At 45.8% G+C, this 13,212-nt stretch overlaps 1 protein-coding gene across 2 annotated transcripts in view; it reads left to right on the top strand.

The window, feature by feature from the left end:
• Window positions 1-13,212, top strand: part of LOC142257206 (dickkopf-related protein 3-like) — a 50,228-nt gene that overhangs the window by 28,857 nt on the left and 8,159 nt on the right. For both annotated transcript variants that reach the window (XM_075329346.1, XM_075329345.1), the window contains 2 exons: window positions 2,757-2,904; window positions 10,518-10,674. In XM_075329346.1, coding sequence (XP_075185461.1) covers window positions 2,757-2,904; window positions 10,518-10,674 — 305 coding nt within the window. The remainder of the gene's footprint in view (window positions 1-2,756; window positions 2,905-10,517; window positions 10,675-13,212) is intronic.

Here is a 13,212-nt window from a genome sequence, read left to right as displayed (position 1 = left end):
TGTGCATTCCTACACTTCAAAAAAGTGAATAGTATGCAATAATGTTTCTTTACAATGAGTTGCTTGTGCATGCCTTGGTATCCATCCAGACAGTGGCTTCCATTGGCCATATACCCTCTGAGCATATGTGTTTGGTAATGGCACAAACAAAGTGTGTACATACCTTAAGGCCATGTTTGAATTGAGGAGCTTGAAAGGGGATGGATATAGTCTTAGTAGTCCTCAGAGTGTTACATGTCTTTTCAGGGCACCTGTCTATCTATTTATCTATCTATCTACTGTACATACATACATATATATATATATATATATATATATATATATATATATATATATAAAAATATAGAGGCAATGAGGTGTAGACCAGCTCACCCGTGACAGCTCAGTATGAATAATTCCTCCTGTTATCTTGAATATTGCATGGATCCAGACCGGGAGTAGGTCTTGAACAATGTGGAAAAGGAGAAGGGGTCCAGCAAAAATCAAGAGGTCCGGTTGGCATAAAACTATGGCTTCATTGGTAGAAAAATTAAAAAATATAACAAATCTGTGAATAATAAGTTGCAGGAAATAGTTAGCGTTACGGACAACGCGTTTCGGCGGTATACACTGCCTTCTTCACGGTCCAAACCTTAGACCGTGAAGAAGGCGGCTTATACCACCGAAACGCGTTGTCTGTAACACACTATTTCCTGCAACTTATTAATCCCAGCTTTGTTATATTTTTCAATTTTTCTACCAATAAATGCATATTTTTATGCCAACCGGACCTCTTGATTCCTGCTGGACCCCTTCTCCTTTTCCATATATACTGTATATATATATATATATATATATATATATATATATATATATATACAGTGCCTACAAGTAGTATTCAACCCCCTGCAGATTTAGCAGGTTTACACATTCGGAATTAACTTGGCATTGTGACATTTGGACTGTAGATCAGCCTGGAAGTGTGAAATTCACTGCAGCAAAGAATGTTATCTCTTTTTTTATTTTTTTTTTTAAATTGTGAAAAGTTTATTCAGAGGGTCATTTCTTATTCAACCCCTCAAACCACAAGAATTCTGTTTGGTTCCCCTAAAGTATTAAGAAGTATTTCAGGCACAAAGAACAATGAGCTTCACATGTTTGGATTAATTATCTATTTTTCCAGACTTTTCTGACTAATTAAGACCCTCCCCAAACTTGTGAACAGCACTCATACATGGTCAACATGGGAAAGACAAAGGAGCATTCCAAGGCCATCAGAGACAAGATCGTGGAGGGTCACAAGGCTGGCAAGGGGTACAAAACCCTTTCCAAGGAGTTGGGCCTACCTGTCTCCACTGTTGGGAGCATCATCCGGAAGTGGAAGGCTTATGGAACTACTGTTAGCCTTCCACAGCCTGGACAGCCTTTGAAAGTTTCCACCCGTGCCGAGGCCAGGCTTGTCCGAAGAGTCAAGGCTAACCCAAGGACAACAAGGAAGGAGCTCCGGGAAGATCTCATGGCAGTGGGGACATTGGTTTCAGTCAATACCATAAGTAACGTACTCCACCGCAATGGTCTCCGTTCCAGACGAGCCCGTAAGGTACCTTTACTTTCAAAGCGTCATGTCAAGGCTCGTCTACAGTTTGCTCATGATCACTTGGAGGACTCTGAGATAGACTGGTTCAAGGTTCTCTGGTCTGATGAGACCAAGATCGAGATCTTTGGTGCCAACCACACACGTGACGTTTGGAGACTGGATGGCACTGCATACGACCCCAAAAATACCATCCCTACGGTCAAGCATGGTGGTGGCAGCATCATGCTGTGGGGCTGTTTCTCAGCCAAGGGGCCTGGCCATCTGGTCCACATCCATGGGAAGATGGATAGCACGGCCTACCTGGAGATTTTGGCCAAGAACCTCCGCTCCTCCATCAAGGATCTTAAGATGGGTCGTCATTTCATCTTCCAACAAGACAACGACCTAAAGCTCACAGCCAAGAAAACCAAGGCCTGGTTCAAGAGGGAAAAAGTCAAAGTGTTGCAGTGGCCTAGTCAGTCTGCTGACCTTAACCCAATTGAAAACTTGTGGAAGGAGCTCAAGATTAAAGTCCACATGAGACACCCAAAGAACCTAGATAACTTGGAGAAGATCTGCATGGAGGAGTGGGCCAAGATAACTCCAGAGACCTGTGCCGGCCTGATCAGGTCTTATAAAAGACGATTATTAGCTGTAATTGCAAACAAGGGTTCCACAAAATATTAAACCTAGGGTTTGAATAATAATTGACCCACACTTTTATGTTGAAAATTTATTAAAATTTAACTGAGCAACATAACTTGTTGGTTTGTAAGATTTATGCATCTGTTAATAAATCCTGCTCTTGTTTGAAGTTTGCAGGCTCTAAGTTATTTGCATCATATCAAACCTGCTAAATCTGCAGGGGGTTGAATACTACTTGTAGGCACTGTATATATATATATATATATGGTTGCACAATATTTATTGTAGACCCCTTGTTCATCTTTTCCAGTTCCGTCAGATAGTTGCACACTATTTATTTAAGATCACTTGTTTCCCCCCTTTGCAAGGAGACACCATACCCTACATTAGATATAAGAGCTAAATCTTGAATTTAAATAGTAATAATTTGTAAAGATGACATGTCGCCTGTTTTGCTGTGTTGGAAGGAATGTCACCCCGCCAGTAAATATTCTACCACTAAGCATTTCGTATAACGTATGAACCATATAATATTGTTCTTTTATCTCCGGATCAGCTTTGTCAGCAAGATGAAGAGTGCTGTCCTGGGTGGGTCTGCGCCCTGAGCAAATGTACTGAACGTCTGAGCACCGAAAGTAGCAGAGCAAGGTGTGATCCGGCAGAAGATCAGTGCGCTCCTGGTTACTGCTGCTCCAGAACGGAGAGTAAGTGAACTCAGTGAAAACAAGTTATCACCTTTCCAATGGCTAGCGTGCTGATCCCCAATACAAAATGGAGCATATTGTGGGACGCTTGTCAGCTACTCCATTCAATTTCTATGGGCAGCCGGAAAAAGCAGAGCGCAACGCTCGGCAGCTACACATGGAATGAACAGAGCATCATTTGAGCATGCACGCTTCTATTTAATTCTTACGGTGCTCAGACACCCTACGTTCACCAAATTATCACCCATGTGTAGTGATGGCCAACAGACCACTGCAGTGCAGAGTACAATTACGAAACACAAGCTGAGGTCACAGAAACAAGGGTTTAGCTTTATTTACAGGCAAGACACACAACAACGGAAAAAGCAGTGGGAGTGTAAGGGGGTGACAGGACCTCCATTAATCTCCCCGACGACCTGGCCTCATTCATGTAAGGGATATATAGGGTACGGGATAATTAACTGTATGCAATGGCTGGGTTGGGGTGTAGTTTCGCCATCCACCCAAGGTGGCACAGTATCCCTATAGTTCAGTTGAGGGGAAGTGGATGAGCCCAGCAAAGAGTAGAAAAAGGAGGAGATGTACCATAGTTTAGAAAGGAGTAGTAGTGAAGAAGACAAGGGAGAGAAAAGGCTGTGCAGAGTTATTGGACAGACACCGGTTCCTGAGGAACAGAAGGCTGCTCCTGAGGCTTGTGGACTGGCGTGGAAAAGCATGGACGCAGAAAGCGTGGGGCTAAGTCCTAGGGACTGTCACCATGTAGTGTTTGCTGAGGGACTCCCAGAGTGAGGATCAGCATGGCCGAAATGTCCAAACCTGCAGAGAAAAGATCCGGCAATCCAGGAAGCCGGTGGGGGTCTCTGTCAGCCGTGATAGTGGGAATTGTGAGGGAATGTATGACTCGCCCGGTGAAGAAATTGTGCCTTTCCTCTCGAAAAGAAGATGTATTTAAAGTGAATAAAGACCAAATGTTGGATAAACATTGGGAGTCTGTCTTTGATTTAGTGAGAGAAGGAGCTACACTGAAGGAAACAAGAACACAACATCGGAGAACAGGTCCCACGCTAAACTCAGTATTCATCCAATTCCTGTTTCATGGAGAGAGCAAGTTGGGGGCACGATTACTCATTCTGCCCTCAGTGGAACCCCCCGGTAGCTTCTTCAGGAGCAATACATTTTACAAGTTTTGGCTACTAGCTGGGGCCGGTAAACCCCACGTTTCCCCAACTATCACAGATGCAAGATTAATTACAGAACAAACAAAAAGAATACAATTGCTACCCTACACTACAACCTAACTGGCCTCTGCTAACAGGGCCGCGTGGATGCTCTAGCTGACAAGGCCTACACTAGGTCTTGTAGAGAGTGCACCTAGTACTGACTCACAGTACCGCTGAAGGGGAGATCAGTCCAGCTGCTAGGGTTTCAGTCCCGGTGTCAAGCCTGGCATGCACTTCTCCAAGGTTCTGCTCCTTTGTCAGGCATTTGTTCTCCCTTCTTGGCTCCTAGGTTGGCTTTTGCCAGCCTTGGGATTTCTTGCTCTCTGTTTGGCTGTACACTGCTTCACTCAGGGGTCACTCACAGTTTGGCTACGGTAAGGCTCTTGCACCGGTTCCATAATTCCTCCAACATCACAGTTCTCCAAGATTTACCACGGGATGGTTCCTCTCCTCCCGTCTTGTGATCTTCTCCAACAACCTGTCCCCTCCCACAAAACAGTGTCTCTTCTCCCCTGCTTTTTCCCGCTCTTTACAGCCTAAACCAAGAGACCAACTACACAGAGGAGAAAACAAGTAGTGTCAGCTAATCCGGCCAGTCCAAGAGAACTGAAACAGGGTTACTGTATCTTAATGGCAACGCACACCTCTTGTAGAGATACCCCGTACACATGGACAGGTGATAACTTGATCTCAACAATCAACCACTTTAAATTGTCATTTCTTTAGCCTGTTAGATGTGCAAATTATATTTTATCCATCTGCAGATTTCCAAAATTGTTTTCCTGGAAATAGGGAATATTTTTGCATAGCCACACTTTTTTTTTAACAGGCCAGAATCTATTGCTGGCCATTTAATATGTTTCTGCACCACAGGACTTTACTGTCATAAAAATGGATGGCCAAGTCTTGCTTTACAAGAGGTTCACCTTTGAGATTCGTCAACTCTTTGGGGTTGAGCGAAGTCTGAAAGGTTACCCTTTTTTTGGGGGAACCTCAATGACTTCCCATGAGCTGTTTTAATTCCAATTTCAGTAAGCTTAATTAATAAGATGCAATAAATAATATAAGTAATATGCGAATCAAAAGAAATTGACCAGAGTTCCAAGTGGTTGGCTCAAATGGCCAAGGAGTCATAAACTGGGACCACCAAAAGATCCTCTGGTACTCTGATGGGACAGACAGTCAGCGTCACCTTGTCTAAACCTAGCTATATATGTGGAAAGTTCAACTGGATCTCAACACTTCTGACACCATACTTTTTCAGACAGAGGTGTCTGGTAGCTGCTATGGAGAATCCGGCAACACACCCCTTGGACTAGTCACCTCGTCTCCAGCTGTGACAAATTCTCAGAAAAATCCACTTGTTGCAGATTGTTCATGGATCATACCCTATCTGCTGCAAAATGTGATATCTGTGGTGAAAATCCACAGAACCAATAGACATACAGTGAATTTAAAGTCCAAGTCCCATATCAATTGATCAATCAATAATTATTTTTTCACAGCCCGTGGATGAGAAATCCAAATTATAAATCCTCCTCTTATCCGCAAACTGGGAGCATAGGGTATTTTCTAACCATGTACTAAAATTACGACTCAGCAATCAGTTTTCTGCAACCTGTTCTCACTTTGGACATTGCTATTGACAGCAGATTATGGCGAATATTTTGACCATTACTGTGTTAAAGTTTTAGGTAGGCATGGGAAAAATTCCTGAAAATTAAAAATGCTTTAAAAAATTGAAGTGGTAGTAGTATGCCTTCAAATCACGATCAAACTATCAGTTCTTCTAGGTACACTTGCACATAGTTTTTATAGGTTCTCGGTATTGAATCATAGAATTATAGAATGGTAGAGTTGGAAGGGACCTCAAGGGTCATCGGGTCCAACCCCCTGACAGTGCAGGTTTTCCTAAATCATCCCAGCTGTATGTTTATTCATCTTACACTTGGAAATCTACATTGATGGAGAGCTCACTACCTCCTGTAGTTGCCTGTTCCCTTCTCTGACTGCCCCCAGAAAACAGGTAGTCATCATCGAGTATTGGCATTGGAACAAACCATTGCCCAAAGCCATTTAGAGTCCATGCACTCTGACCGGGATTTGAAGCCACGACTTCTCGCATCCCAAGTGAGAAGCCTACCACTCAACCAATGTGGAGTCGATTGTTCCAAACATCTAGGAAATCTAACCACAGATCTTCTCTAGATGTATGCTTGCTCAAATCCTTCTGTCTCTTCCTGTGATCCCAGAGAGACCTGATGATGTTCAGATCAGGGGTCTGTGGGGTCAAATCCTTACTTCCAGCCAGTGGTGTACCGTAACTAGAATCCAATGAGCCTGATGCATTATTTGGACTCCCCCTTAGCATATGTATGAGCTTTTGTAGGGTTCTAATTCCTATAAAGACATATGTATTGCCCTCTTCACCTTTATGTAGTAATGTCCCCCATCCTGTACTAATGTCCCCCATCCTGAGCACCTTACGGATATATATGTTCCCCATCCTGGGCCCCTTCCTGGTAGATATGTCTTCCATTCTATACTAATGACCCCCATCCAGGGCACCTTCTATAAATATATATCCCTCATCCTGTACTAATTTCCCCCATCCTGGTCCCCTCCCGGATATATATTCCCCCCATCCTGGGTTCCTTCCTGGTATATATGCCCCCATCCTGTACTAATGACCCCCATCCAGAGCACCTTCCAGGTATATATGGCCTCGATCCTGGGCCCCTTCCTGGTATATATGCACTCCATCCTTTACTAATGTTCCTCATGCTGGGCACCTGCTAGATATATATGTCCCTCATCCTGTACTAATTTCCCCCATCCTGGTCCCCTCCCGGGTATATATTCCCCCCATCCTGGGTTCCTTCCTAGTATATTTTCCCCCATCCTGTACTAATGTCCCCTATCCTGGGCCCCTTCCAGGTATATATGTCCCCTATCCTGGGCCCCTTCCTGTGATAGATGTCCCCTTTCCTAGTAGATATGTCCCCATCCTGGTATATATGTCCTCCAATTTGGTATATATGTCCATCTTCTATTGCTGTTCTTTAACGCATTGAAAAAATATATATTCTACCCCCTTTCCTGCACTCCCCCACTTCGCGGCACCCTCCTTTGCAGCCGGCACAGAGGTCAGCTATGGCATTACGTCACTGCCATGCAACACCAATTTGTTGGGTCTCTGTGCTGCAATATACTTTAGCTAGGAGCGCGCTGCTCAACTTGTGCATAGTCAATAGGCATTGCGTTATGCGCAGAAATCCGCCCATATAAAAGGGCCTTTCCAGTGGCTCACAGCATGTCATTATTTTTACACGGCATAAGCATTTATCACCTTAGGACATAATACCTCACATTGTACTCTCCTACTTTGAGAGGACATAAAACCGTATTTGTAAGATGTGAGCTCTGCAAACAGAGAAATCTGATATCTTAACTTGTCAGTCTGTTTTAGTTGTTTTTGTTCTGTTCCCAAGTCAAATGCAACAAAACCTGATGCATCACCGGAGATTAGGATCTGTCCATTGTGGGGGCAGAATATCAGGGGTATTCTGTTTCATTGTGAGCTTGTTCTCCAGTATTTACTGACACACTTAAAAGATTTGTTATTGAAACAAGAGAATCGGATTCTATTAGGAAATTGTCCCTATTCAGACAAGTGAGCTCGGGCGGACGCTGTCGGGCGGGCGCTGTCTGCTGACAGTTATCATTTCCCCTAATATAAGGCATGTTCTGCTCAGCTGCTCAAGGATGTTATGTCTATAGGGTTTCTTCCCTATAGATAGAGTCTATTAGTGGTTCTAGAATTCGTAGAACTGGCTGCCCATTGACATCAAAGGAGACCAGCAGACTATACCATGCGGGTGTCCAAACCGTCTGCCAATGACAGATTGAAAGAAGGATTGGACATGTAGGATTTCAACAGGCCTGGTGTTACTCTGGAGCGTACAGACCCTCAGCGTGCAGCGCAACACAAAGTTAACAATGGGAATGGTACAGAAGGAAGTCCCTAGGGAGACCGGAGAAGGGTAACCTTCTGCAACTCACCTGTGTCTGTACCCTGTGCTCCCTAATGTCACTGCAAGGGTCCTCCCCCCCTCCTCCCGTCGCCGCCATGTGCCTATGCTCTCACTTGCCCTGAACTCACCCTGGCTAGTGAGAAGGCCAGCAAGAACACTAGTCTCACCACTGTAATAAAACAACACGCGGTAAGGTAGATAATTGGAAGATAGACCTAAAAAGGAAAGCACAAATGCAGGTAAACACCACAGCTGCAATAGTCATGACTCCACAGCTTCTTTCAGAGACAGGCTTCCAAAGTGTCAGCATAAGAATGAGATTCTATAACTGTCATCAGATGGTGAGACATGTGACTTTTTAGAGTGAAGGGGAGTGGTCTCAAAAGAGCTGCACCTGAGGTCAAGGCTGCAAAGGACAGGCAGATAGGAAAGAGTCCTTAACCCCTACAGCAGTAAAAGAAAGTAGTTTCACTCAAATACAAGTTATAGATCTCCACATAATAAGGTGTTGTGACCTTCTGGTCTCAGTCACACCAGAGGTCTCCCCAAAGTGAGACACACTCACACTTAATCCTTTGTTTCCACAAATTGCTGTAGCAAGGAGCTAATTCTCCACTTCCCCATTGAAAAGCTGTTTGTTTATCTAGTTAAAGGGGTTGTCCAGATACTTACAAAAATTTACAAATAGAATGCTATAAAAGTAATACTTATTGTACAGATCTCTTTACATATTTCTCACTGGTGCTCATGTCGCGGGCGGGGAGGAGGGTGTCAGCACTGCGCTCACCCCTCTGCTCGGGTCCGGCTGCTGCTGCTCAGTGGTGGCTCGAGCGGTGGGCCGGATCCCGGGGTTTCTCGACCGGCGCTCCTCGCCCGTGAGTGAAAGGGGATTGGGTTGTGGGATAGAGTCTATTGTCCGTGACGCCACCTACGGTTGTGGTGATTTGTTGACACCACCACTGCTCTGTATGGGGATCCCGGGGGTGATGGTGTGGAGCAGCAAGTTGTTGTGTTGCCCCTCCGTGGGTAGGGGTTGGTGATCCCGGGGCCCAGGGATGAGGTGGGAGATGCAGGGCCTGGTGGGCGCAGGGACGCGGGGGCAGCGCTGTGCCTTGCGGCACTGTGGTACTCACTCAGCCTGAGACGGTGACACAGTTCTCGGTAAACCACACGGCTGGAAAGACGGTTCCCACGGACGGCTGCACTTGCTTTCCCCAGAAGGTGACGGTGATGTCCCTTTTCCTGCACCTTTGTTGGTTGTGGTTGCGATGGGTTCCCACCGGTAACCCACTCCCCGGCTTCAAGCTGGACCGGAGGAGCTCTACTCTTTGCCCGCAGGCGCTGGCCCTTAGAAACTGGTGCCCTGGCGGTGGCGGTGTCTCTACTGTAATGGTTGGGCTGTTGCCTTCAATCGGGACTTGGTTGTTGGGGGATCTACGTCCCCTTCACTGACGGATTCTGCAGATTATGGCGACTCCTAGCCTTGCCGGGGTCCGAGAGGCCCCTGCCCTGGTGCTGACTGTCCTTTGCACACTGCTCCAGACCGCCGGGTCACCACCCGTCCGCGGTCCTTCCAGTAACTCCCGAGCAGTCACCCCTGCGGACTATCACCGCCGTCTGCTGACCTTGCTGTCACTCGGCCCGGGGCACACACCCGGACCAACTTCAGGCTTTACAAGCTGTCCCTGTTCTGACGTTCCTCCTTTACCACTTCACTTTACTTGTTTACTCCTTCACTTCCCTAGCTTATCTGCCTGGTTTTCCCGCCTCCAGAGCTGTGAACTCCTCGGTGGGCGGAGCCAACCGCCTGGCCCACCCCCTGGTGTGAACACCAGCTCCTGGAGGAAGGCAACAAGGATTTCTGGTTAGCTGATGTGCCTAACTGGGGTTGTAGGGTGTGGTGGTGCAATGACCTGTGACCCCTGGCTTGCCCAGGGCGTCACACTCACATTTCTTGGGGTCTTCCACTGGTCATTGTTCTTCCTTTTCCGACAATGACATGTTGAGTATGGCATGTGATGTCTGCAGCCAATCAATGATTGCAGTACTGACATGTCATCGCCACTGAGGTCATCTATGCAGACAGTGATTGGCTGAGGTGGTCACATATCGGTGTTGACACATCATCGCTGGAGTAGGAAGAACAGACCAACGGTGGATGCAGGAAGTGCAGGAATGGAAGAAATCAGTATGGAGGTTATTACTCTTATTAACATTGTATGTAGCTTTTATTGGTGACTGGACAACCTCTTTAAAATTATTCAATACAATATCTGAATGATTGTAGCTCAATATTATAAGTTTTTAGTCCTACTTGTTGTTCCCTATGCGTTAACCCCAGAATGTCTTCTCTTCACAGCGCTTCCATTCCCTATATGTTTACTGCTTCCATCTGAAGGAGACCAATGTCGTAGCCAGAGCAGTATCCTATTAAAGCTGATAACCTTTGGTGCAGATTATGATTTGGGTGTGACACATTGCCCTTGTGCTGAAGGTCTGGTCTGCACCAGCAAAGGGTAAGATCATTATTGAGGCTTCAATAATTTTATGCCCTAAATATGACTTGAAGTTATACAAACATTTACTTTAAAGCATAAACCACTACATGGACGTGTTTACACAGCAAGATCACTGACTTAGGGTACCGTCTCACTAAACAACATACCAGCGATTCCGACCATGATACGACCTGGTCAGGATCGCTGGTACGTTTAGTGAGCTGTCAAACAGTCAGATCTTCCAATGACGCAGCAACGATACGGCGGTCGCTGGGACCCTGTCACATAACACGATTCAAATCTTGATTAGTAACATAGGCGTGCATCTACATTGCCTTTTCCGCTCCCCCTCTGCTCCGATTGGTGGTCCTAACTGCGTTGTGACTGGGCGGCCTTGCCTTTAGAGAAGGCAACATAATAGCGCTTCCATCCTTCTCCATCCTACAGTCCATCCTACAGTCCCGATACAGAATGGACTGTATTACGATCTGCTGCTACACGCGGTCTGGGACAAGTGAATTCAGCCCTCTGAAATGTACTGCGATCTACAAGCCAGAACAGAGGATGGAAGCGGCCAATCCGAACGCAGTAGCAATCACCAGTCGGAACAGAGAGGGCGCGGAAAACAACAAAGATGCACGCCAACGTAAGTCGCGAACGAGGTGGTTGGGTAAGGTGTCAAACACACCGATGTGTGCTGCACAGCGGGAGCCCAATGACCAAAAAATGAACCAGAACAATGTGTAACGATCAGCGATTTCACAGCAGGGGCCAGGTCGCTGCTCAGTGTCACACACAGCGAGATTGCTAATGAGGTCACTGGTGCGTCACAAAAACCGTGACTCAGCAGCGATCTCACTATTTGAGAAGTACCCCTTATTCAACATTCTCCAGAGTCCGGCATTTATACTGTATATATGGGGGAGATAAGGTATGCACACCAGTGACTATGTAAGGGGAATACATGAAATAGCAGAAACTGCTGTGTGAATACTGACTTGAAAAATCCAATAGCTATATGCAAGAGTGAATATGTGAAAAATGGAATCTGCATTACTGCCATGAACATATGAATCAAGAGAAATTTAGCTACTGAATTGAGAGGACACACACAAGCTAGGGACCCCAACGTAGAGAAATACTTTGGCGTAGTGTTGGGGCTCTATTGCATTGATCAATTCAGTAGCTAAATTTCTCTTTATTCATATGTTCATGGCAGTAATGCAGATTCCATTTTTCACATATTCACTCTTGCATATAGCTATTGGATTTTTCAAGTCAGTATTCACACAGCAGTTTCTGCTATTTCATGTATTCCCCTTACATAGTCACTGGTGTGCATACCTTATCTCCCCCATAGTGATGTTTTTTTTGTTTTTTTTAGGTTTTTTTTTTTTTTTTTAGGTTTTTGCACCCAGTTCAGACTTAGAATGGTGTTCCAAACGTTATTCCTATTTTTTATACTGTACATAGGCTCCTGTGTTGTTTGGTGGCTTATCTGCTAGAGAGCCAAAGTACCTGCCATCAGAAATCTTTTCTTCCCTGTAAGGCCCTGTGCGCACTTACCGGATTTTCCCGTGGATTTTCTGCGGTTTTGCTGCATGTTTCGCTGCAGAAAATGTTCATAACATCTCTGCAGTGAATCACCAGCAAAACCTATGGGAAAAAAAAATCCTGTGCGCACTAGGCGGAATTTGACAGCTGCATGTTTTGCTGCGGGATTCCCGCAGCAAAAACAATTGCATGTCAATTCTTTTCCACACGTTGCTGCGGGATTTCACTCCATTGACTGCAATGTAATCGTGAAATCCCGCAGGGAATAACGCAGGCAGCAAATTCTGTGCGGTTCATTGCGTTTTCCTGCGTTATTCCCTGCGGTAATGTACATCGCTGCCTGCGGTTTTGCAGGGAAGTGATGTCATTATGACAGGAAGAGGAAGCCGTTCAGAGAGTAAACACACACATCACAGTCACACAGAGACATCACAGACATAGAACACAGACACAGATATATAGAACACACATAGAAAGCAAACGGAAATATAGAAAACAAAACACGTGGGCTCCGCTGTATATTTACCGTCCAGCCGAGGTAAGCACACAGCGGCGGCCCGGTATTCTCAGGCTGGGGAGGGAAAGGGGCAGGGTTAATGTCCCCCGCCTCCCTCCTACCTCCCGCAGCCGAGAATATCAGCCACAGCTGCCCCGGGACTGTCGCATGCATTATGCGGTAGTACCGGAGTGTCCCCAGCTCTTCCTGCTGCCGTGATGCAGTGGCAGTTAGGGTAATACAAGGAGTTAATGGCGGCGGATCACCGCCACTAAGTCCAGGCTTGATCATGGCAGCGTCTATGTGACAGCTGACATGATCAACCCGTAAGTAAAGTGAAAAAAACACACACCAAAAAATCCTTTATTTTAAATAAAACACAAATAAGCCCCTGGTTCACCCGTTTATTAACCCCTCCCAAACAAAGCTCCGAAGTCATTTACAGCTCCGGCGTAATCCACAGGTCCTGCGCTGCTTACATCCAGCAGCGACTGACACTGTCACAG

This window comes from Anomaloglossus baeobatrachus, chromosome 11 (assembly GCF_048569485.1).
Source record: "Anomaloglossus baeobatrachus isolate aAnoBae1 chromosome 11, aAnoBae1.hap1, whole genome shotgun sequence".
Lineage (NCBI taxonomy): Eukaryota > Metazoa > Chordata > Amphibia > Anura > Aromobatidae > Anomaloglossus > Anomaloglossus baeobatrachus.
Note: the sequence above shows the minus strand (reverse complement) of the source record. Positions and strands in the feature narration are given on the sequence as shown.